Genomic DNA, 23,840 nt, shown 5'->3' with positions numbered 1-23,840 from the left:
GCACAAACTTTTTACATTTGAGAATTTTGTAAATTTTAGCACATTGAAACTATTTTTTAAATGTTTACATAGTCATGCGCCACCACTGTTTTCTGGTTTGGCCATCAGACGTCAAGGCTCTCTCAGACCAAACACCAGAGCCTCTGTGAGTGAGGACTGTGTGGTTCTTTTGGTCAGTCCAGCTTCTCCTCTGCTGGAGCCCGACTGTGGAACTCACACATTTAAAACTGCAGACTGACATGAGGTGTTTAAAACTGTGGCTGAAATCAGGACAGAACTGTGCACATGGTGATGTATTAAATTAAATGTATTGTATATATTATGTAAATTTTGTATTGTTTTAATTCTAAAAGCCTCGTATGGACAGGTGTTGAAAATTAGCTTGTTTTGCTATAACACTTAAAACATTGCATCTGGTTCGTCGAATATGCTATGTCCATATTAAATAAATAAATAACATTTCCTTCCGCTTATCCGGGGCCGGGTCGCGGGGGCAGCAGTCGAAGCAGGGACTCTCAGACTTCCTCCTCCCCCACACTTCTTCCAACTCTTCCGGGGGGATCCCGAGGCGTTCCCAGGCCAGCCGAGAGAAATAGTCCCTCCAGCGTGTCCTGGGTCTTCCCCGGGGCCTCGTCCCGGTGGGACATGCCTGAAACACCTCCCTAGGGAGGCGCCCAGGAGGCATCCGGAACAGATGCCCGAGCCACCTCAGCTGGCTCCTCTCAACGTAGAGGAGAAGCGGCTCTACTCCGAGCTCCTTCAGTGTGACTGAGCACCTCACCCTGTCTCTAAGGGAGCGCCCAGCCACCCGGTGGAGGAAACTCATTTCGACCACTTGTATCTGCGATCTTGTCCTATCAGTCATTACCCAAAGCTCATGACCATAGGTGAGGTCAGAACGTAGACCGACCGGTAAATTGAGAGCTTTGTCTTTGGACTCAGCTCCTTCTTCACCACAACGGTCCGATGCAGCGACTGCATCACTGCAGCTGCTGCACCGATCCAACTGTCGATCTCACGCTCCATCCTTCACTCACTCGTGAACAAGACCCAGAAATACTTGAACTCCTCCACTTGGGGCAAGGACCCCCCACCCACCTGGAGAGAACAGCCACCTTTTTCCGGTTGAGAACCATGGCCTCGGATTTGGAGGTGCTGATTCTCATGCCGGCCGCTTCACACTCGGCTCAAACCGTCCCAGTGCAGCTGCAGGTCCGGGTTTGATGGAGCCGCCAGGACAACATTGTCTGCAAACAGCAGAGATGAGATCCTGTGGTCGCCAAACCAGAAACCCTCCGACCCCTGACCACACCCTATGACCCCTGACTGCGCCTAGAAATTGTGTCCATAAAAACTATGAACAGAACCGGTGACAAAGGGCAGCCCTGGCGGAGTCCAACATGCACTGGGAACAGGTCTGACTTACTGCAGTGAACACAGCTCCTGCTCCGGTCAGACAGGGACCGGACAGCCCTGAGCAAAGGGCCCCGGACCCGGTACTCCCGTAATACACCCCAAAGGACACCCCAAGGGACACGATTGAAAGCCTTCTCATGATCCACAAAGCACATGTGGACTGGTTGGGCAAACTCCCATGAACCCTCGAGCACCCGATGGAGGGTATAGAGCTGGTCCAGTGTTCCACGACCAGCACAAAAAACACTCTGCTCCTCCTGAATCTGAGGTTTGACTATCGGTCGGATTCTCCTCTCCAGTACCTTGGAATAGACCTTATGGGAGGCTGAGGAGTGTGATCCCTCTGTAGTTGGAACACACCCTCTGGTCCCCCTTCTTGAACAAAGGGACCACCACCCCGGTCTGCCAGTCCAGAGGCACGGTCCCCGACCGCCACGCCATGTTGTAGAGACGTGTCAGCAAAGACAGTCCTACAACATCCAGATACTTTAGGTCCTCAGGACGGATCTCATCCACCCCCGGAGCCACTGAGGAGTTTGCGAACAACCTCAGTGACTTCAGCTTGGGTGATGGACGAGTCAACCACTGAGTCCCCGGTCTCTGCTTCCTCTTCAGAAGACGTGACTGAGGTAATAAGGAGGTCCTCAAAATATTCCTTCCTCCGTCCGACGACATCCCCAGTCGAGGTCAGCAGGTCTCCACCCGCACCGTAAACGGCGTTGGTGAAGCACTGGAGTCCTCCTCCATGGCCTCCCCGAACTCCTCCCAGGCCCGGGTTTTTCCTCTGCAACAGCACAAGCTGCGGCCTGTTTGGCCTGCCGATACCTGTCAATGACCTCAGGAGACCTACAAGCCAGAGTGGCCTGTTAGGCCTCCTTCTTCAGTCTGACGGCATCCCTTACTTCCGGTGTCCACCACCGGGTTTGGGAGTTGCCGCCACGACAGGCACCGGAGACCTTGCGACCACAGCTCAGAGCAGCCGCATCAACAATGGAGATGGAGAACATGGTCCACTCGGACTCAATGTCCCCAACCTCCCCCGGGACATGGGAGAAGCTCTCCCGGAGGTGTGAGTTTAAGAACCTACTGACAGAGGGCTCCACAAGACGTTCCCAACAGACCCTCACAATGCGCTTGGGTCTGCCAAGTCTGTCTGGCTTCCTCCTCTGCCAGCGGATCCAACTCACCACCAGGTGGTGGTCTACAGCTCCGCCCCTCTCTTCCCCCAAGTGTCCAAGACACGCGGCCGGAGGTCAGATGACACGACAGTCGATCATTGACCTCCGGCCTAGGGTGTCCTGGTGCCATGTGCACTGATGGACCTTGTGCTTGAACATGGTGTTCGTTGTGGACAATCCGTGGCACAGAAGTCCAATAACTGAACACCGCTCGGGTTCAGATCGGGGAAGCCGTTCTTCTCGATCACCCCTCTCCAGGTGTCACTGTCATTGCCCACGTGGGCGTTGAAGTCCCCCAGTAGAACAACGGAGTGGGTGCAACGGTGGGTGCTCTATCCAGTACCCCTTCCAAGGACTCCAAGAAGGCCGGGTACTCTGCACTTCTGTTTGGCCCGTAGGCCAACAAAACAGTGAGAGACCTGTCCCCCACCCGAAGGCGGAGGGACGCGACCCTCTAGTGAGCTCCAACACGTGGCAAGTAAGCCCACACCAGCCCCGCCCACACCAGCCCGCCGCCTCTCCCCGCGGGCAACACCAGAGAAGTGGAGCGTCCAGCCCCTCTCGAGGAAATGGGTTCCAGAGCCCAAACTGTGCTGGAGGTGAGGCTATATTTAGTCGATAGCGCTCAACCTCCCACACAAGCTCAGGCTCGAAATGTATCACATGGTGACACATTTCTTTTAATTTGAAGAGACTGATGACATTATTTATTTATTTTTAACGTCAGACTTTATGCTCCATGTCGGCTGTCTGCTTTTGTATATAAACTCTGACTAAATACATCTACTCATCGATGTGCCAAATTTGGGGACATTGGATTTGTGGAAAAGTGCTGCGGGGTGTGGTGAGTTAAGGGGTCAAATATCCAGTTCTTTCCAAGGATTGGTGTCTGGAGTACCTGGGGAAAATTTTGGTGGGGCCCTTCGATCTTTTTTCAATCAGGTTTTAGGTTCTATGCCTGTTTCCAACATGAAACCTTTTGTTTTCTATTTTACCCTTTCAGTGGTTTTGTGTTCTTATGGTTCTTGTGTACGTTTGTTGTTTTCGACCAGAGAGATTCAAAATATCCAAGAGTTTTTAATGGTGATCAATGAAATCAACCCAATGGCATCAGAAGTGTTACAAGGAGCATCCTTCAATGTGATTGGCATTGAACCCAATAAAGCAAACAAAATATTTAAGAAAAATAAAAAAATATTATATAGATTATATTATATAGATATTTACAAGAGACATATTTTAATGACACCCTGCGACAAGTTGGCCACTGTCCAGGGTGTACCCCGCCTAAGGCCCAAAGTCACTGGGATAGGCTCCAGTCACCCGCGACCCCGAAAGGGAACAAGCGGTAGAAAATGGATGGATGAATGGATGGATATTTTAATGACACATCAAAAACTATGGAAATTCTGTTATTTAGTTCAATTAAATTGTATTTATTTTTGAAACGCCCAAAATCACAACTGCTAGAACGGGTTTTCATTTCAAACCGAATAGTCTTTGAATAATTTTGAATGTAAGAATAAAGAGGGCAGATGGAAAGGTTTTAAATTTTTTTAATGTGTGTGCTCCACCAGGGGGCGATCTCACTTTCTATGCTGATGTCATGGACCTGATAGTAAATCACTCTGAGGGAACCCTGATTTGTGGATTAATTAATTAAGTAATTAATTAAAGAGAGACTGGAGGAACAATAAATAAGAAGTTCCGTATCCCGTAGGACTGATTGACATATAATATTTTTTATAATCCGCATACAATCTATTCCTATTTTTTTTGTTCTCAATAAATACCGATGGAAAATCACTGAAGCAGATATAGGCACAATAGACCTAAGTGATCCTGCTCTATAGTTCTGTAGATTTGGAGGAAAGACAACAAAACACACTGTGGAGGTTCAATGCAGCTGCTTAATGACCCTTTGTTTTAGGAAAAAATGTCAAACAACATTAAGACTTATCTGGAAGAAAATGATACTGGGGAAATGTCTCCTCCTCTTTTGAGACGCTTCCAAAGCAGTCTTGAGAGGACAAATGTGACTGACCGTGGCTAAACATCTCTACCCGGAGACATTTTGAGTTATTTATCTGAAAGTGTGAATTCAAAGCTTTCCAATGATGTCTCACTCATGTAGATCTGATCATATTTGAGTAAGTTGTGGTCATTTGAATGTATACAACTCTCAAAACCTTTCACTGAGAAAACGGCCTCTAAAGTTTCTCACCGGAGTGAGCCCAGAGTCACAGGGGGCGGGGCTCATTTGCATCTCATTGAGATAAACCCTCCCCCCTGTCACACTGACAGCACCTCCCCCTACAGCTGTCACTCAAGACTCAAGAGGAGTGTTGTTATTGATGGTAACTGGACTTGAATCAGAATTAGAAGTTACTATATTAAAATGGAAATACTTGGATTAAAAAAGGCCCTGAATAGAATCAAAGAATCAGAATCAGAATAGGGTTCATTGCCATTTGTCGATAAACAGAATTCACAGGTGATTCAGTGCAACACAAACAACAAAAAGATAAGATAAGAGCCTTTAATGTTACAACGCAGTAGATACAGGGGGAAAGGACAGTAACTTATAGGAAGTTTAAAAAACACTCTTAATAGAAGAACTCTTATAAACAGATGCCAGGGCCAGGTATAGGAACTGCAACGGGTCCATGGCTTTGAATATATGAGATATGAGATATGATATGTACACCACCAGAGTCTAATTACATCAGAGATCACATCCGCATCCTCTTCTGTGCTGTGACTCTTGGAGCTGGGCATGTGATGTCTTTTGCCTCGTCAGCACAGAAAGGCCTGATTTTTTCCTGCAGATAGGTCTGCCTGTCAATGTTCAGTCCAGGTGGGACCAGGACATGGAGATTGTCAACCGGAGGCAGAACAGCTGAATTGCGTTGTAGCTGAAATTCCACAGGTTCTGCGTCACAGTGACTTTTTGAAAGCACCACACCTGGTCTCTTGGCATCAAAGCTGTAAGCAAATAACAGGACATTTAAGAAATGGCAAACTGTTTAACATAAAACACTCTTTTTTTTTGTTTCAATATAAATACCTGAAGTGCTGATAACTCTTGATCTTTGGAAGCCGTCTGAAGAAGGGACTCAGATGCTTCTGCCAGTCCAAGTTCTTGACAAACACTTTGCCATCCGCCGTTCCAACAAGCTGTGGGATACTGAGGTGAGACTCAGGAGAGCTGTTTTCCACTACCTGATGACAAGGGCGACAATGTAAAAAAATGAGAACAGAAGAAACATATCTTAAGCAGAGAGCAGCACTGAAGTTTTGCCAGGCTAATGTTTACACATTACAGTAGTCAAATAATATAAACTAACCTCAGCGATGTCTTCCAAAGTGTCAACCCTGGTCTTCATGTATGCTCGCTTGATAAGTCCAAAGCCACAATCAGGGGAGAATTTGGTGTGGCCAGCAATGAGGAAGTGGATGTCCATTGTGTAGTGAAGCTGTGTCCAACAATGAAGATCCACGTATTTTTCTCCAACACCGAAGTTGTTGAAGAAATGATGCATGTAGCTTATGACTTCATTGCTTCCCTTATTTGAGGACATGCCTTCATCGATCAGGATTGACCTGCTTCTGCATCCCTTCACAGGAGACGCCAAAAAGGCCACATTTTCATGGAGTCAGGAAATACATTGGCCCCGGCTGCAGAGGGTTTGACGGAAAGTGTATCTGCTCTGACACTGCCAACAGAGATCTGTGCGTGGCCTGCAGCTTCTGATGTGTGGGAGAAGCTGTTTCCACAGTGATCTGAAGCTTGATTTACAAACTGCAGGCTCACCTGAAAAAACAGATGTTGCTTATGGTTAATTATACTCTAATCATTAAAACATGAAAATCACCAAAATCATGTTTTACGTTTACCTTAGCAGACTTCACGTAGAGATGCCAAACTGAGGCCTTAATCACATGGGTTGGGAGCAACTTCACATGCTAGTCCCTATGGCCAGGATATCGGCCCGGCAGCATGATGGAATGAACTTCTGCAAAGTTTTTGATAAACTCCACAATGGTTGTTTAAGGGTTGGAGCACACTGGGTTTACTTGGAGCTGGTGTACTTGATCACGGCCTTGGTGCCCTCGAACACGGCGTGCTTGGCCAGCTCTCCGGGCAGCAGGAGGCGCACGGCGGTCTGGATCTCCCTGGAGGTGATGGTGGAGCGCTTGTTGTAGTGCGCCAGGCGGGAGGCCTCTCCGCCGATTCTCTCGAAGATGTCGTTGACGAAGGAGTTCATGATGCCCATGGCCTTGGAGGAGATGCCGGTGTCAGGGTGGACCTGCTTCAGCACCTTGTACACGTAGATGGCGTAGCTCTCCTTCCTGGACTTTCTCCTCTTCTTGCCGCCTTTCCTGGCGGTCTTGGTCACGGCTTTCTTGGAGCCCTTCTTGGGCGCGGCCTTGGCGGGTTCAGGCATCGTGAGCTGTTCTGAGGACAGGTCTTTTGGAGTGACAGGGCCACTCCTGAAGACCTTCTACGACTCTGTGGTGGCATCAGCCCTCCTGTACGGTGTGGCCTGCTGGAGCAGCAGCATCACAGAGAGGAAGAGACTGGACAAAGTCATCAAGAAGTCCAGCTCCGTCCTGGGCTGCGCTCTGGACTCGGTGCAGGAGGTGGGGGACAGAAGTGTCCTGGCTAGATCCAAATCTATGCTTGACCATGAGTCTCACCCCCTGCAGGACACTATGTCCGCTCTGGAGAGCAGCTTCAGTGAGAGACTGATCCACCCTCACTGTGTGAAGGAAAGGTTCCGTAGGTCTTTCCTTCCTGCTGCTGTCAGACTTTATAACAAACATTGTTAGTACTGAACACTCGCAATACTGACCTAACCATGTGCAATTCCGTCATATGTGCAATTACTGTCGTGATTCATGTGCAATTACTGTGAAATTCATGTGCAATCCATGTGCCGTCGTGACACATATTCATGTGCAATTACTGTCGTGATCACATGCAATGGTATTTATGTATTTATTTATTTATTTGTCTATGGGAGTTTTTGTTTATAGGAGATCTTCTACTGAAAGTGTTTTTCAAACTTCCTATAAGTGATCTGTTCTTTTCCTCTGTATCTTCCTGCGTTGCACAAATGAAATTTCCCCATGTGGGACAATAAAGGAATATCTTATCTTATCTTATCTTATGTTCCATAAACCTTCACCGGACTCACTTTGACCATTTGATTCCTAAACTTAACCTTTGAAGCACAACAATCTGCTTGTGTCTGCTGCTAAAATGGCATTGTATTGTTCAGCATCACTGTCACCAGCAAAAGATCTCTAACTGTGCCTGTTTTAGAGCTCTCTGGCCTCTATTGACTCAGAGCTGCAGAAGCTAAAGGAGATGACCAACCACCAGAAGAAGAGGGTCACAGAGATGATGTCCTCCCTGCTCAAAGACCTGGGTGAGATCGGCATTGCGGTGGGCAGTAATGACATCAAGGTGATGCTTTTACTCACACAATCTCCTGTTACGACACGTTTGTCCAAAGCGAACGTTTGTGTTCCTTCAGCAACAGGAGAGCACTGGGATCATTGACGAGGAGTTCACCATGGCGCGCCTCTACATCAGTAAGATGAAGTCTGAGGTGAAGATCATGGTGAAACGCAGCAAACAGCTGGAAAGCTCCCAGGCAGAGAGCATGCAGAGGGCCAAGGACAGCGAGAGGGAGCTGACCGCATGCCAACTGCGCATCTCCCAGGTAACAGCGTCTCCTAGGTAACCACATCTCTAGGGTAACAGCGTCTCCTAGGTAACCACATCTCTAGGGTAACAGCGTCTCCTAGGTAACCACATCTCTAGCGTAACAGCGTCTCCTAGGTAACCACATCTCTAGGGTAACAGCGTCTCCTAGATAACCACATCTCTAGGGTAACAGCGTCTCCTAGGTAATCACATCTCTAAGGTAAGGGTGTCTCCTATATAAGCACATCTCTAAGGTAACGGTGTCTCCTAGGTAGCCACATCTCTAAGGTAACAGTGTCTCCTAGGTAACCACATCTCTAAGGTAACGGTGTCTCCTAGGTAACCACATCTCTCAGGTAATGGTGTTTCCTAGGTAATCACATCTCTAAGGTAAGGGTGTCTCCTATATAAGCACATCTCTAAGGTAACGGTGTCTCCTAGGTAGCCACATCTCTAAGGTAACGGTGTCTCCTAGGTAGCCACATCTCTAAGGTAACAGTGTCTCCTAGGTAACCACATCTCTAAGGTAACGGTGTCACCTAGGTAGCCACATCTCTAAGGTAATGGTGTCTCCTAGGTAACCACATCCCTAAGGTAACGGTGTCTCCTAGGTAACCACATCTCTAAGGTAACGGTGTCTCCTAGGTAACCACATCCTTCAGGTAACAGCGTCTCCTAGGTGACCACATCTCTAAGTTAACGGTGTCTCCTAGGTAACCACATCTCTAAGGTAACAGCGTCTCCTAGGTAACCACATCTCTAAGGTAACGGTGTCTCCTAGGTAACCACATCTCTAAGGTAACAGCGTCTCCTAGGTAACCACATCTCTAAGGTAACAGCGTCTCCTAGGTAACCACATCTCTAAGGTAACGGTGTCTCCTAGGTAACCACATCTCTAAGGTAACGGTGTTTCCTAGGTAACCACATCCCTCAGGTAACAGCGTCTCCTAGGTAACCACATCCCTCAGGTAACGGTGTCTCCTAGGTAACCACATCCCTCAGGTAACGGTGTCTCCTAGGTAACCACATCCCTCAGGTAACGGTGTCTCCTAGGTAACCACATCCCTCAGGTAACGGTGTCTCCTAGGTAACCACATCTCTCAGGTAATCGTGTCTCCTAGGTAACCACATCTCCCAGGTAACAGTGTCTCCTAGGTAACCACATCTCTAAGGTAACTGTGTCTCCTAGGTAACCACATCTCTCAGGTAACGGTGTCTCCTAGGTAACTACATCTCTAAGGTAACAGTGTGGTAACCACATCTCCCAGGTAACAGTGTCTCCTAGGTAACCACATCTCTAAGGTAACTGTGTCTCCTAGGTAACCACATCTCTCAGGTAACAGTGTCTCCTAGGTAACCACATCTCTCAGGTAATGGTGTTTCCTAGGTAACCACATCTCTAAGGTAACAGTGTCTCCTACAGTGTCTCCTAGGTAACCACATCTCCCAGGTCACAGTTATAAAATCACTAAACATTGCTTTTCTTGCTCTTTTCTTGGCAGCAAGAGGCAAAGATCAAGTCTGTGTCAGAGAGTCTTCAGAATGTGGAGCAGAAGAAGAGAGAGTTAGAGGAGACGATGGACTCTCTGAACGAGGAGATTGTCCGCCTCAAGACCCAGGGAGAGCTGAACATGGCTCAGGGTAACGACACACGCACATCTGCAATAAGAGTATGAGGGTAGTAGAGGGTATATATATATATATATATATATATATATATATATATATATATATATATATATATATATATAAAAATCATCCTTCAGTCCAGGTAGGTTCCATTGCAAGCCAAGGAGAATGAAACTGGTTCATCTCGAGCCACAAAAATAATGTGGTCTACTCCGTCCAGTATAGTGAAGACTGCAATAAAACTCCTGCTTGACTAAATTTGTAGAGGACGCAATAAATGAATGTCAACGAGCGTGCAATTTAGCTTTGGAGTTTATCTTTGTCAATAAATGAAGCCATAAATAATAAACTTACAAGGCTCACCTGGTCTGAGTGACTAAATCAGTTAAATCTGTGCGTCTGATTTACTTTCCAAGTTAAAAATTCATCAGTGTCCCTGGAGATGTGACAAATACACTTATATTTGTATAAAACCCTGAACATAAAACATTTACTGATATTGAAAACTCAAATTATGTGATTTTGATAAAATAGTGAACAAATGTTGTATTCTTGACTAGTTTAAATCTGTTGAACATGGCAGAGGCTAATTCACTCATGTCACTGTAAGAAACACCTCAAAATAATTTGTTTAAATTTTTTATTGAACAGTTTGTGCAAACAGCATTTCTTAAAGGCCGCGGCGCGGTCAAATGGCCCAGCAGTTTCAGGAACCGCGGCACTGCCATATAGCCTCATGGCTAACCCTAACCCTAACCCTGACCCTGACCCTGACCCTGACCCTGACCCTAACCTTAACCCTAACCCTGACCCTAACCTTAACCCGGCTCTGTAGACACTCCCTTTTTTTAAAGCATTAGGGAGTGCGTTGCACCAATAAAATTTCCCCATGTGGGACAATAAAGGAATATCTAATATTATCTTATCTTATGGTTTCTTTTTACACTGTCCCTTAATCAATAGATTAATAATGATTACAATTGCCAATACACAATTTTTAAAGATTTTGAATCTTTGAGATGATGGTTAAATCATTCCCCTAATGAAAACCCAAATGAATGCAAAAACACATTTGTATCTTAGTTAATGTGAGGTTTGACTCACTACAGTGGGTTTAGTTGCAGAAATGCACCGCTCCTCATTCTGGAGCTGTCGATCCTGCAAAATGCCCTTGACCGTTTGTAAATCCTGGTGCAAAAAGAATCCACAATTGAGGGCAGGTGTGTCTCATATGCAGCCCTGTGAGAAGCCTGCCACGCCCCCTGCCCCAGCCCCCTGCCACACCCCTGCCACACACCCTGCCTCACCCCCTGCCACGCCCCCTGCCTCACCCCCTGCCACACCCCCTGCCTCACCCCCTGCCACTCCCCCTGCCACACCCCCTGCCATGCCCCCTGCCACACCCCCTCTGCTGAAACAAGAGGGAAAGTGGGAACGCAGAAAAATAAGTCTGCTGACTGTTTGACTCTCTCTAATGGAGTGTTGAAATTGTGTTGATGTTTTCTATGATATTCAGAAAATGTCAATGCCCTGGAAAAAGAGAACGAGCCCAACTCTGACAACCAGTCAGTTGCCAAGGTAACCACTTATCCACCACATTACTCACTTTACACATTCACCATTCCCCTGTTTGTTTCTCCAACAGCCCAAAGCGTTCTCCTTCAAGGTAACCACATGCATAATCTAACGGTCTACATTAGTGGGGCCCTTTTTTCAAATGTGTGTGTCGTTTGTCCACCAGGACACGGTGGAGAGGCAGATCCGCTCCCACAGAGAGGCCCATCAGAAACAGACCAGTAAGCTGAGGGACGAGCTGGAGAGTAAGGACAAGTTCATCGCAGACATCCAGGAGTAAGACCCTCAGACTGCTCTCCACTGCTGCATTTTATTATATCTTTGTGTTAGAACAAGTTATATTTGTCTTAACCCTCAGACCACCTTTAAAAAAACAAATCCTCTTAAAGCCATTTTAGGACATTTCTTGTTTTTTTTTTAACTTTTAACTTGTGTCCTTAAAAAAGTAGTTTATTTTTACCGTTCGAAAAACCTGCTTGTCAATAAATATTACATACCTAAAAACAAAAAAAGGGCTGTATTTTCCATTAAAAATATATATATATATAATTAATGACAACAATTATTTATATATATATATATATATATATATATATATATATATATATATATATATATATATATATATATATATATATATATATATATATATATATTTTAAAAGGGTGCGCTCTAGAAGAGTGGTCAGAACTCTTGCCTCCCAATAATTAAATCATGGTTTTGATTCCCTGGCAAGCCCAACATCACATGATCTCTCTGGGTGGTGTCTGCATGTCCTGCCCATGTTACCGTGGGTTCTCTCCGGGTTCTCTGAGTGAATTAACGTGAGCATGAATGGTTGTCTGAGTGTCTATATCTCTGTGTTAACCCTGCATCGAGCTGGCCTCTGACCAAGGTGACCCCGAGTCTTACATTTACAATTTAGTTTCAATTCAATTAAATGTAGTTTTGTAACACCCAAAATCACAACAGCAGTTGCCTCAAAGGGGCATGAGACTTAACCGTATCTGGATATACAGTTACTATTTCAACACCCTGCAATTTTGCAAGTTCTCCCCCTTAAAAATGTTCATTGTAGAGGCATTTCCACTATGAGAGACAGAATCTTTAAAAAAATCACATTGTATTTTAAGCATGTTGGTGTAATCCCTCATTCGTCCACATACAATGTGGCCAAGCATTTAACAACTATCTTGCCTCCATTGGTGGGGAATTCGGAACATCATGTAGAAAACACACATCATTTTGTGGACATAGTGAAGCATCTCCAATGCTCCAACCCAGATAACCTCATGGTTTCATATGATGTGTCACTGTTAGTGACTCCTGTCTGTGAAAGGTGCTATACAAATACAATTTACTTACTTACTTACTTACTTACTTACTTACTTACTTACTTACTTACTTACTTACCTGCATCCCGACCTCTGAGGCAGTAGCAGCGGTGAGAATCAGACTGCAGGAAGACACCACCTACAGGAAAGGACCAAACTGACACCTGAACACATCTGCAAACTGTTGGACATCTGTCTGAACCACACCTACTTTCAATTTCAAGGACACTTCTACAGATTGACAAACGTGCTATGGTCCCTCCCATAGTGGCCAACTTGAACATGGAGCACTTTGAAAACAAGGCACTGGCCTCCTTTTCAGGCATTGCCCCCAAAACTTTGGTACCGCTACGTGGATGACACATTCGTAACTTCTCAGAGCACATCAATGCTGTGGATCAGGTTTACAAGAGAAGACCCTAAGGAGAACCGCTTGGCCTTTCTAGATTGTTCCACTATAAGAGAAGATGATGGGAAGCTCCAAATAGAAGGCAACACTTTAAGACACAAACTGGTTCACTCTAAGGACAAGATGCCGACAGTCTCAGGGTGCTAGTGTCCAGTCTCAGGGTGCTAGTGTACAGTCTCAGGGTGCTAGTGTCCAGTCTCAGGGTGCTAGTGTCCAGTCTCAGGGTGCTAGTGTCCAGTCTCAGGGTGCTAGTGTCCAGTCTCAGGGTGCTAGTGTACAGTCTCAGGGTGCTAGTGTCCAGTCTCAGGGTGCTAGTGTCCAGTCTCAGGGTGCTAGTGTACAGTCTCAGGGTGCTAGTGTACAGTCTCAGGGTGCTAGTGTACAGTCTCAGGGTGCTAGTGTACAGTCTTAGGGTGCTAGTGTCCAGTCTCAGGGTGCTAGTGTCCAGTCTCAGGGTGCTAGTGTCCAGTCTCAGGGTGCTAGTGTACAGTCTCAGGGTGCTAGTGTACAGTCTCAGGGTGCTAGTGTACAGTCTCAAGGTGCTAGTGTCCAGTCTCAGGGTGCTAGTGTCCAGTCTCAGGGTGCTAGTGTCCAGTCTCAGGGTGCTAGTGTCCAGTCTCAGGGTGCTAGTGTCCAGTCTCAGGGTGCTAGTGTCCAGTCTCAGGGTGCTAGTGTACAGTCTCAGGGTGCTAGTGTCCAGTCTCAGGGTGCTAGTGTCCAGTCTCAGGGTGCTAGTGTCCAGTCTCAGAGTGCTAGTGTACAGTCTCAGGGTGCTAGTGTCCAGTCTCAGGGTGCTAGTGTACAGTCTCAGGGTGCTAGTGTACAGTCTCAGGGTGCTAGTGTACAGTCTTAGGGTGCTAGTGTCCAGTCTCAGGGTGCTAGTGTACAGTCTCAGGGTGCTAGTGTACAGTCTCAGGGTGCTAGTGTACAGTCTTAGGGTGCTAGTGTCCAGTCTCAGGGTGCTAGTGTACAGTCTCAGGGTGCTAGTGTCCAGTCTCAGGGTGCTAGTGTCCAGTCTCAGGGTGCTAGTGTACAGTCTCAGGGTGCTAGTGTACAGTCTCAGGGTGCTAGTGTACAGTCTCAGGGTGCTAGTGTACAGTCTCAGGGTGCTAGTGTACAGTCTCAGGGTGCTAGTGGATAGTCTCAGGGTGCTAGAGGCCAGTCTCAAGGTGCTAGTGTCCAGTCTCAGGGTGCTAGTGTACAGTCTCAGGGTGCTAGTGTACAGTCTCAGGGTGCTAGTGTACAGTCTCAGGGTGCTAGTGTACAGTCTCAGGGTGCTAGTGTACAGTCTCAGGGTGCTAGTGTACAGTCTCAGGGTGCTAGTGTACAGTCTCAGGGTGCTAGTGTACAGTCTCAGGGTGCTAGTGTACAGTCTTAGGGTGCTAGTGTACAGTCTCAGGGTGCTAGTGTACAGCCTCAGGGTGCTAGTGTACAGTCTCAGGGTGCTAGTGTCCAGTCTCAGGGTGCTAGTGTACAGTCTTAGGGTGCTAGTGTCCAGTCTCAGGGTGCTAGTGTACAGTCTCAGGGTGCTAGTGTCCAGTCTCAGGGTGCTAGTGTACAGTCTCAGGGTGCTAGTGTACAGTCTTAGGGTGCTAGTGTACAGTCTCAGGGTGCTAGTGTACAGCCTCAGGGTGCTAGTGTACAGTCTCAGGGTGCTAGTGTCCAGTCTCAGGGTGCTAGTGTACAGTCTCAGGGTGCTAGTGTACAGTCTCAGGGTGCTAGTGGATAGTCTCAGGGTGCTAGAGGCCAGTCTCAAGGTGCTAGTGTCCAGTCTCAGGGTGCTAGTGTACAGTCTCAGGGTGCTAGTGTACAGTCTCAGGGTGCTAGTGTCCAGTCTCAGGGTGCTAGTGTACAGTCTCAGGGTGCTAGTGTACAGTCTCAGGGTGCTAGTGGATAGTCTCAGGGTGCTAGAGGCCAGTCTCAAGGTGCTAGTGTCCAGTCTCAGGGTGCTAGTGTACAGTCTTAGGGTGCTAGTGTCCAGTCTCAGGGTGCTAGTGTCCAGTCTCAGGGTGCTAGTGTCCAGTCTCAGGGTGCTAGTGTACAGTCTCAGGGTGCTAGTGTACAGTCTTAGGGTGCTAGTGTCCAGTCTCAGGGTGCTAGTGTACAGTCTCAGGGTGCTAGTGTACAGTCTCAGGGTGCTAGTGTACAGTCTCAGGGTGCTAGTGTACAGTCTCAGGGTGCTAGTGTACAGTCTTAGGGTGCTAGTGTCCAGTCTCAGGGTGCTAGTGTACAGTCTCAGGGTGCTAGTGTCCAGTCTCAGGGTGCTAGTGTACAGTCTCAGGGTGCTAGTGTACAGTCTCAGGGTGCTAGTGTACAGTCTCAGGGTGCTAGTGTCCAGTCTCAGGGTGCTAGTGTACAGTCTCAGGGTGCTAGTGTACAGTCTCAGGGTGCTAGTGTACAGTCTCAGGGTGCTAGTGTACAGTCTCAGGGTGCTAGTGTACAGTCTTAGGGTGCTAGTGTCCAGTCTCAGGGTGCTAGTGTACAGTCTCAGGGTGCTAGTGTCCAGTCTCAGGGTGCTAGTGTACAGTCTCAGGGTGCTAGTGTACAGTCTCAGGGTGCTAGTGTACAGTCTCAGGGTGCTAGTGTACAGTCTCAGGGTGCTAGTGGATAGTCTCAGGGTGCTAGAGGCCAGTCTCAAGGTGCTAGTGTCCAGTCTCAGGGTGCTAGTGTACAGTCTCAGGGTGCTAGTGTACAGTCTCAGGGTGCTAGTGTACAGTCTCAGGGTGCTAGTGTCCAGTCTCAGGGTGCTAGTGTCCAGTCTCAGGGTGCTAGTGTACAGTCTCAGGGTGCCAGTGTACAGTCTCAGGGTGCTAGTGTACAGTCTCAGGGTGCTAGTGTACAGTCTCAGGGTGCTAGTGTCCAGTCTCAGGGTGCTAGTGTCCAGTCTCAGGGTGCTAGTGTCCAGTCTCAGGGTGCTAGTGTCCAGTCTCAGGGTGCTAGTGTCCAGTCTCAGGGTGCTAGTGTCCAGTCTCAGGGTGCTAGTGTCCAGTCTCAGGGTGCTGGATTTGGGGCCTGGAGCTTTCGTGTCTAAACATCTGTGGTCTGTATTACTTCCTTTGATTTTATTTTTGACTCGGTCACGTGACCTTCTTGTTTGTGACACATGGTTCATGTCAAGGCTTTGTTTGACATGCCCATTAAAGGGTTTTAAGGGTTTTGTGTTAGAGTTAATGGTTTTAATTGCTGTAACTCTTGTACAGTGATCACTATCCAAATCCTCCTTGGTCTCCTCTGTGATAGTTGTTTAAGACAAATATCTTGATCAATAGAAAAAGGCTATAGCCACTGTTTTAGGATTGGCAAGGCTCTGGGATTGGCTCGTTTTGACACCAGGATTGACTGGTAGATCACCCCTGGTCTCGTGTCAACTTTGCCCTTCAAAGCAACTGCTGTTGTGACTTTGGGTGTTACAAAAATAAATTGAATTGAATCACAGCATATGGTTGATGTTATGGTCTAATTACATTTTGTGCAACAATTGACCCTCAATAAGACATTTACAGACACATTTAGACCATTCTGATGTATTCTCAATCTCAATATCAAGAAGAAAAAAATCAAGATATTCTTTTTGGTCAATATTCCGCACCCCTTTTCCTCATGTCTTGTCCCCTCATGTTTCTGCTCGAACCATTTCTCAATAGGATTCTAATGATTTACTGTTTTGCATAGAAACTTATAAAGGGGAAATAGTTTTCATCAATAACTCTAAATTGATTAGCTGTATTAATATTGTGAATATAGAGTTAGTTTGCGACACACGGCACAACAACTAAACTGAACTAAATCCAAACTAGAACAGGACAGAATAAAATCTACATCAGACTCAGGATCAAAAAGCACAAATGTGAATTTGCAAGTGTGTCATTTTGGACACTACCTACAGGCTGCAGACTGGTGCTGAGGTGTGTGTGTGTGTGTGTGTGTGTGTGTGTGTGTGTTTGTGTGTGTTTGTGTGTGTTTGTGTGTTACAGGCAAAACCAGAAGATCACCCTGGAGCAGGAGACCCTTAAAGTGGAGCACGAGAAGCTGAAAATGGCAGACCAAGAGAAGAGTCAACAGCTGCAGGAGCTGCAGTGAGCACTACACTGACACTACACTGACTACCCCCATACTGCAGTCTTAGTCAGACTGTAAACTGTAGGACTAATAGGCCATAAGCAAAGGGCCAGAATGTGGCTAGAAAGTGGGTTCCGTTCCCTCAACCTGGGGACTACTTTTTAACAGTAGTTTTCTCAATTATGTATTCCAACTGGGGGAAAACGTTCTCATATGAATCCTGCCAGTTTTTGAGAAAATGAGAGGTAGTCGGTCTTATGTCCAAAATAGTGACAAATATGGCTCTACACCCATTTTCATACCCTTGTAATTTTTCAATTCTTTGACGAATGTAAGTGAAATTTCCAATTCCTATAGACATTTCAACTTTCTTTAGGATAGAAAAGTTGCAAATCTCCTTTAGGCCTAGTTAACGAGTAAATCTAAATGCAAAAGTACACATTTTGAAAAAGCGACCATAATTCAATGCACCATGACAATTTGTTACGATTACGGATTTCCAATTAATAGAAACTTAGTGAAAGTTTGCCATGTTCATTATCTAAGCCCTTAAGGAATCGTCGAATAGTTTAACCCTCTCCATGCCAGTGACAGTAAAATTTTACTTCAAGATCATTTCCAATTCGATTAGAATATCCACTGGAGCTACTCTGTTTAACATGTCATAATGTAGACTTATAGAAATAAGAATGAGCATAAATGTGTTGATATAATCTATAATTGCTTTAATATGATACAATTAGAAAACTACAAATATAAAAGTGATGGATTTTACAGACTCACGATGTAGGATTTTTATGAACATATCTTTCATTAAAGAATGTGGAATTTATGATATACTCTATGGCCAAAATATTCACAAATTGCAAATGAAAGTAGGTTTAATTAAATTGTTTTTTAAAGCAGGTAAGCCTAAAATATACATTATTTACACTAAGTTCCATGACGTTACTTTTTTATTCTGACCACTTTTTATTCCGACCACTTAGTCATCATAATCACTGGCATCACTTTCTGATTGGTCAGTGATCTCATCATACATGAGCGATGTTTCTAAGATCGTTTTCACAGACGGTGCACTTGCATGCTGGACAGCAGGCCACATTTGCTGAATGAACCATGTGCAATACCTGTAAATAAGAGTGTTTTATTTTGTTTTTATTCGGTTTACTTACCTGCTAATAGTATTACCTAGTCTTGTGCTAGCTATTTTTCTTTATTTTATTTTATTTTTATTTTATTCTATTATCATTATTTTATTATTATTATCTTATTTTTATCTTTATCTTTTTATTTTTATTTATCTATTTTATTGTATTTCCCCCCCTCCATTCCCTATTAAGATATGAGAGGAGTTTTGTTCATAAGAGTTCTATTAAGAGTGTGTTTGAAACGTCCTATGATCTGTCCTTTCCTCCTGTTTCTACTGCAACAACCACATGTCCCTGTGGGACATTAAAGGATTATCTTATCTTATACAGGAGCACCTCTTCTGTTTGCATTTACCAACTTTGCAGATTAGGGTTAGGGTTAGAGATTTTCCAGAAAGAGTCAGGAGCAGCAGGCAGTGTCATCCATTTTACTGTCAACCTCCCATTATCGATCAACCCCCCCTGTCCATTAGGGGGAGGGGCATTCATCATCTTATGCAGCGATCTACGGTGAATAGCAGCTTGGTCATTTGCTCTTAAGCAGTGCTGGTATAGAGCATCTTTAGTTGGTGGCATGAGGTTCTCAGAGGGGGAGGACATACAGGGTGACTTGTATCTTGCTTTATTCACATTTGTCATTGTTTGGCCATACAACTCACACACAAATCTGTTGAGTTATTTAAGTTCAAAGCTTTCTCCTAGTTTCCTTCATCACCATGTTAAATGCTTTCTTTTGACCCTTTCTATAGAACGCACTAACTGAATCACATCCGGTGAACACATGTTGACCTATCAGCGATTTGCATTCATTCTGACCATGGGCGACTGCTATCTTATGGAGATCAATCAAGCGTTGTGACATCTGCATTCCAGGTAGAAAGAATAGCTTAGCAGGGAGTTGTGACATCAGAGATGTGGCTAAAATGGCAGCATCAGTATCTGGGCTTTTGATGATAACTGAACTCGCCATTTCTGCAGCATGTTTGGCATGAAGCAAAAGACGAGTATCTGCTTCCTCATGATCGCAAGTCAACTCAGGGATGTGAGAAAGAGTTGTTTATTTGTCATTTGTTTCCGTGTGCGATGACGATGTCAATGGGACTTCTTAGACAACTCAAATCTGCATCTTTCCATGATGTATAAAGGAACTCAACAAGTGCTTCTTTGTTACCCCATCAGATAGGAACTTGGTCTACTGCTTTGGAGTCTTCTGAGCTTTATTATGGATCTTTATCTTCTTTGAGCCTGTCATGTCACGCCTTGATTGCTCAAGGCCCTTTCTACTGACTGTAGGATACTGATCTGTCACAAAGTCTACTCGATGACAACAATATTTGTTAGCTTGACCTATAACAATTTGGAGAATTTTGTCAGCAACTTTTCCAAACGAGTCAGGAATATGTTTCAGAGCTTGAAACGCTGCCATGTCATCAACCATGAGAGCAGCATTGTTTGGTGTCCCTTGGTCCCTTGGTAATTGCAGTCCTCTGTCTTTTCTTCAATAATATGAAGTAGGGTAGCTTTATTTGTCTTGGCAAGGTTGATCTCATCATCAGGGATAGGAGACTGGACCAAGAGAATACTTAAGTGTTTCACGGAGATCAACTTTAGTAGTCTGTCCAATTATCAACAAGCGAGCTAACACAATCCATTCACTCTTGACGGCTGACTCTCTCTCTTTTTGGTTTCTTATTTATCCTTGAAAGTCTTTAGCTTCATGGACTTAATTGGTTTATGGATGTCCTCTCCAATACTCATCAAACGATCAGTGATGAAGGAACTGGCTGCATTTTTCCCTAGATCTTCAGCCTTCTACAGGTCAGTCTTGATATCTTCCGTAGCAATAGCACCTGAGCTTATGCAAACAAGATCTTCTCCAGGGTAAGTAACTGGATTCATCATACTGTCTATGGTAGTGAGGATCGATGCAACTGTGCTCTCATTCTTCTGAACTCTTCCTTTGACCTTCTCGTTTCTTAGATAAGTCCTGCTGTTAGTTCACACAGTCTTGTGATAGCAGCACGATGTGGCTGAGACAGGATCCACCACTGCACAGCTCCTCGGCTGAGACTTATGCCCTTTAGTCCTCCACTCGTTTTTATGTCTCGATTACATGTCTGCTCTGTGGCCTGGTCACAGGCAATTGTGATGGCGTGTTGGTGATTGTGGATTTTATTTTTTGATATGAAATTAAGCAATGCTTGGATTGTTTTTGATTGAACTTTCTGGGATCACGCAAAACAGCGAGCTAGCGCGTCAACGAAATATCCATCTACAACATAAGCAACTCGAGTTGGAGCTGGCTTATACACTGTTTGTGTTACATAGATGATTTGTGTATGATTACATTTGAATGTGTTCTTTTTACAAGTCTGTTCTTAGTTTTCAGAATCAGAATTCAATGGCCTCCTGTCTGAGGGGAGTGGCCTCCTGTCTGAGGGGAGTGGCCTCCTGCCTGAGGGGAGTGGCCTCCTGTCTGAGGGGAGTGGCCTCCTGCCTGAGGGGAGTGGCCTCCTGTCTGAGGGGAGTGGCCTCCTGCCTGAGGGGAGTGGCCTCCTGTCTGAGGGGAGTTGCCTCCTGTCTGAGGGGAGTGGCCTCCTGTCTGAGGGGAGTGGCCTCCTGCCTGAGGGGAGTGGCCTCCTGCCTGAGGGGAGTGGCCTCCTGCCTGAGGGGAGTGGCCTCCTGTCTGAGGGGAGTTGCCTCCTGCCTGAGGGGAGTGGCCTCCTGTCTGAGGGGAGTGGCCTCCTGCCTGAGGGGAGTGGCCTCCTGTCTGAGGGGAGCGGCCTCCTGCCTGAGGGGAGTGGCCTCCTGCCTGAGGGGAGTGGCCTCCTGCCTGAGGGGAGTGGCCTCCTGCCTGAGGGGAGTGGCCTCCTGCCTGAGGGGAGTGGCTGTAATGGCAAAAATAAGGCAAGGAGGCGAGTTGCTTTGTCTCAATGTTAAGGTGATTTAACCGGGCGTTTCTCTCTCTCTCTGGTACATTACATGATCAGAATCTCCCTCTTGTCCCATGTCCTACATATTTATACCCGTAGTCACATGACCACACACACACACAGAAGTTCCCGGTCACTGGTCTCTCAGGTACAAAGGAATCAAGGAGCAAATGGGACATCAAAGAAACAGTGGTTTCAGGAAGGAGACAGTACATAACATTTGCATTAATTCAATTCACATGTCTTGCCTAGTGTGAAACATAACGTGGGACGTCCTAGTCACTCCAGGAGGTCCGGACATGTACATGTCCAGGCCAAGAGGAGTTGTGTCAGGCTGTTGACTGTGTTAGAACTAAATCCAATTAAGATAGAATTTAAAAATTGAAAAGCAAAGGGCCAGATTATATTTTTCCACAACAGACCTCTCCCGTGATAATTTAGGAAACTCGCTTTCCTAATTAATCACAATCAGAAGGAAAAATAAAATGTCACTACGTCAATAAACCATAAACAAGCTGCTGTTTGAAAGAGTAAAAATTGAAAAATTCCAAAGTCTATCTTAAAGTTGTACACAGGCATAGGGTCCATGGAGGAAATCCAACAAACAAAATAAAATGAAACAATATACAAAACATAAAAATTTAGAAGTTGGAGGACAAATGGTTATAGTACTAATAACAAAGGATAATGAGATGAAGTAAACCAATCAAAAGGTATGTATAAACCAGATCACAACATAGAAATATTACAGTATGAAAATAGGGATCAATAACAACGTATCAATAACAAGGTACTCATATTCAAAGAGAGAAAACAAAAAAAAATAAATCGAAAGTAAGTACGAGATAACAACAGTAATCAAAAAGTAAAAGGATAATAAAAAATGAAAAGTAAAATACAGGTCAATAACGGGGTAATCATGTTCAATGTCAAAAAATCAAAGTAAGGACGAGATAACAACAATAATCAAAAGGTAAGAGGATAAAAATATGATAACCATAATATATAAAAGATGGCACACGGAAATGGTGGAGGAAAAAAAAGAGAAGGTTCAAAAATGTCATGTTTTGTCCTGTCTACGGAGCTCTTTGGCCGTAAACATGCATCGACAGTCTGTGTAATCTGTGTGCATGTCCCCCCTTTTTCCCCCCTTTCGATGCATGATCACGGCCATGGGGGAAACTTTTTATTTATTTTTTTGGCAACCATGGTGGACTGACATTTGCAGACAGCAATTTCAGGTTCGTCACATACGCCGAACGCGTAACGTGAGTCTGTGACAGTGGTGGCAGACTGGCCTTTGTTGTCGGCATCTCTGGATGCGGATCCATTTACATAAAGGGCTAAATCAGCGTTAGTGAGTGGCTCTTCTTTCAGGTCCGGTCTGGAATTGCACACCTGTTCAATGGAAATTGGTGCGATGGGGTTAGATTGTGTACATCGTTTTACTGTTCTGGGGCTTCTAACTCCACCCGATTTGCAGGGGACAATTACTCCCGCCTCTTGTGGTCTGCAGGGGCGTGTGTTCGATTTTGGGAGGGTCATCACGGGTTGACATGTTTGAATTTGGCCTACATTGGTTGTGCTTTTGGCCCAAAGATTAAGTTCAGGAATTGCCCCTGCCGGTCTGTGTCCATGCAGCTTTCACACCTTTGAGCTCCTGGATCTGTTGGTAACCAAAGAGTACAATGTAAATCCCCTTCCTTTTTAAATTCAGCCTTGTCTGTGTTCACCTTTTCCTGTGCTAAAGACATGAGTTCAATTGGGATTTTTGGGGTCAATTTCCAGTGATGATCAGCTGTAGATTTTGTTTGTATGGCTAACAAGTTTGAAACATTTACCAATTGTCGTGTGGTTGTGACTTTTAGACCATCTGAGGTTGAAATCAAACAAATGCCCAGCGCGCCCATTAAGTCACGGCCGAGGAGATTCACTGGACACAAGGGAGAATATAGGAAGGTGTGTTTGAATGATGACCCATGGATATCAGAACAAGGCAGGGGAGATGTGTAATACTCTTTGGTTGCATTACCGGATGCTCCTAATGAAAGAGTAAAACACCCATTTAGCTTGGGCTTTCGTGCCAGCGAGGATGTCCTCACCACCGAGTGTGTTGCACCAGAATCGACTAAAAAGGTGATTAGTTCACCATCAATGACTAAAGGATACTCAGGAAATGTAGTTTTAGTTGGACTAAATTCAGCATAAGTACCATCTTGCGCTTTCGCACCAGCTTCAAGATCAGTGATTGTTTGCGTGAGCAGTGTGTGTGTGATACTGTCCCATTGGGTGTGTTGTTCTTGTGTTGTCTGAGCTGTCATGTCTGCGGCGCGGTGGGATCCATCTACTAGGCTCAGCCAATCCGGGCCGTGCTCTGCACCGTGCTGCTGCATCTGGGGAGGTTGTGGGGCGGCGGGCGGCATTGGCAGGGTGAAATACT

The 23,840-nt window shown here is 45.6% G+C and overlaps 2 protein-coding genes across 2 annotated transcripts in view; one reads left to right on the top strand and one right to left on the bottom strand.

The window, feature by feature from the left end:
* Nucleotides 1-23,840, top strand: part of LOC140364855 (kinesin-1 heavy chain-like) — a 137,378-nt gene that overhangs the window by 90,638 nt on the left and 22,900 nt on the right. Inside the window, exons 15-21 of the mRNA XM_072451239.1 lie at nt 7,924-8,067; nt 8,138-8,326; nt 9,813-9,951; nt 11,447-11,517; nt 11,585-11,605; nt 11,681-11,790; nt 17,232-17,333. Of these exons, the coding sequence (XP_072307340.1) occupies nt 7,924-8,067; nt 8,138-8,326; nt 9,813-9,951; nt 11,447-11,517; nt 11,585-11,605; nt 11,681-11,790; nt 17,232-17,333 (776 nt within the window). The remainder of the gene's footprint in view (nt 1-7,923; nt 8,068-8,137; nt 8,327-9,812; nt 9,952-11,446; nt 11,518-11,584; nt 11,606-11,680; nt 11,791-17,231; nt 17,334-23,840) is intronic.
* Nucleotides 6,668-7,042, bottom strand: LOC140364853 (histone H2B 1/2-like). Its single transcript, XM_072451237.1, has one exon. It carries the CDS (start codon nt 7,040-7,042, stop codon nt 6,668-6,670), a length of 375 nt encoding a protein of 124 aa, XP_072307338.1.

Source organism: Eucyclogobius newberryi, unplaced genomic scaffold, assembly GCF_026437365.1.
Source record: "Eucyclogobius newberryi isolate DKJ021-1_F unplaced genomic scaffold, fEucNew1.0.hap1 SCAF_18, whole genome shotgun sequence".
Classification (NCBI taxonomy): domain Eukaryota; kingdom Metazoa; phylum Chordata; class Actinopteri; order Gobiiformes; family Gobiidae; genus Eucyclogobius; species Eucyclogobius newberryi.
This window is presented reverse-complemented; position numbering and strand designations above follow the sequence as displayed.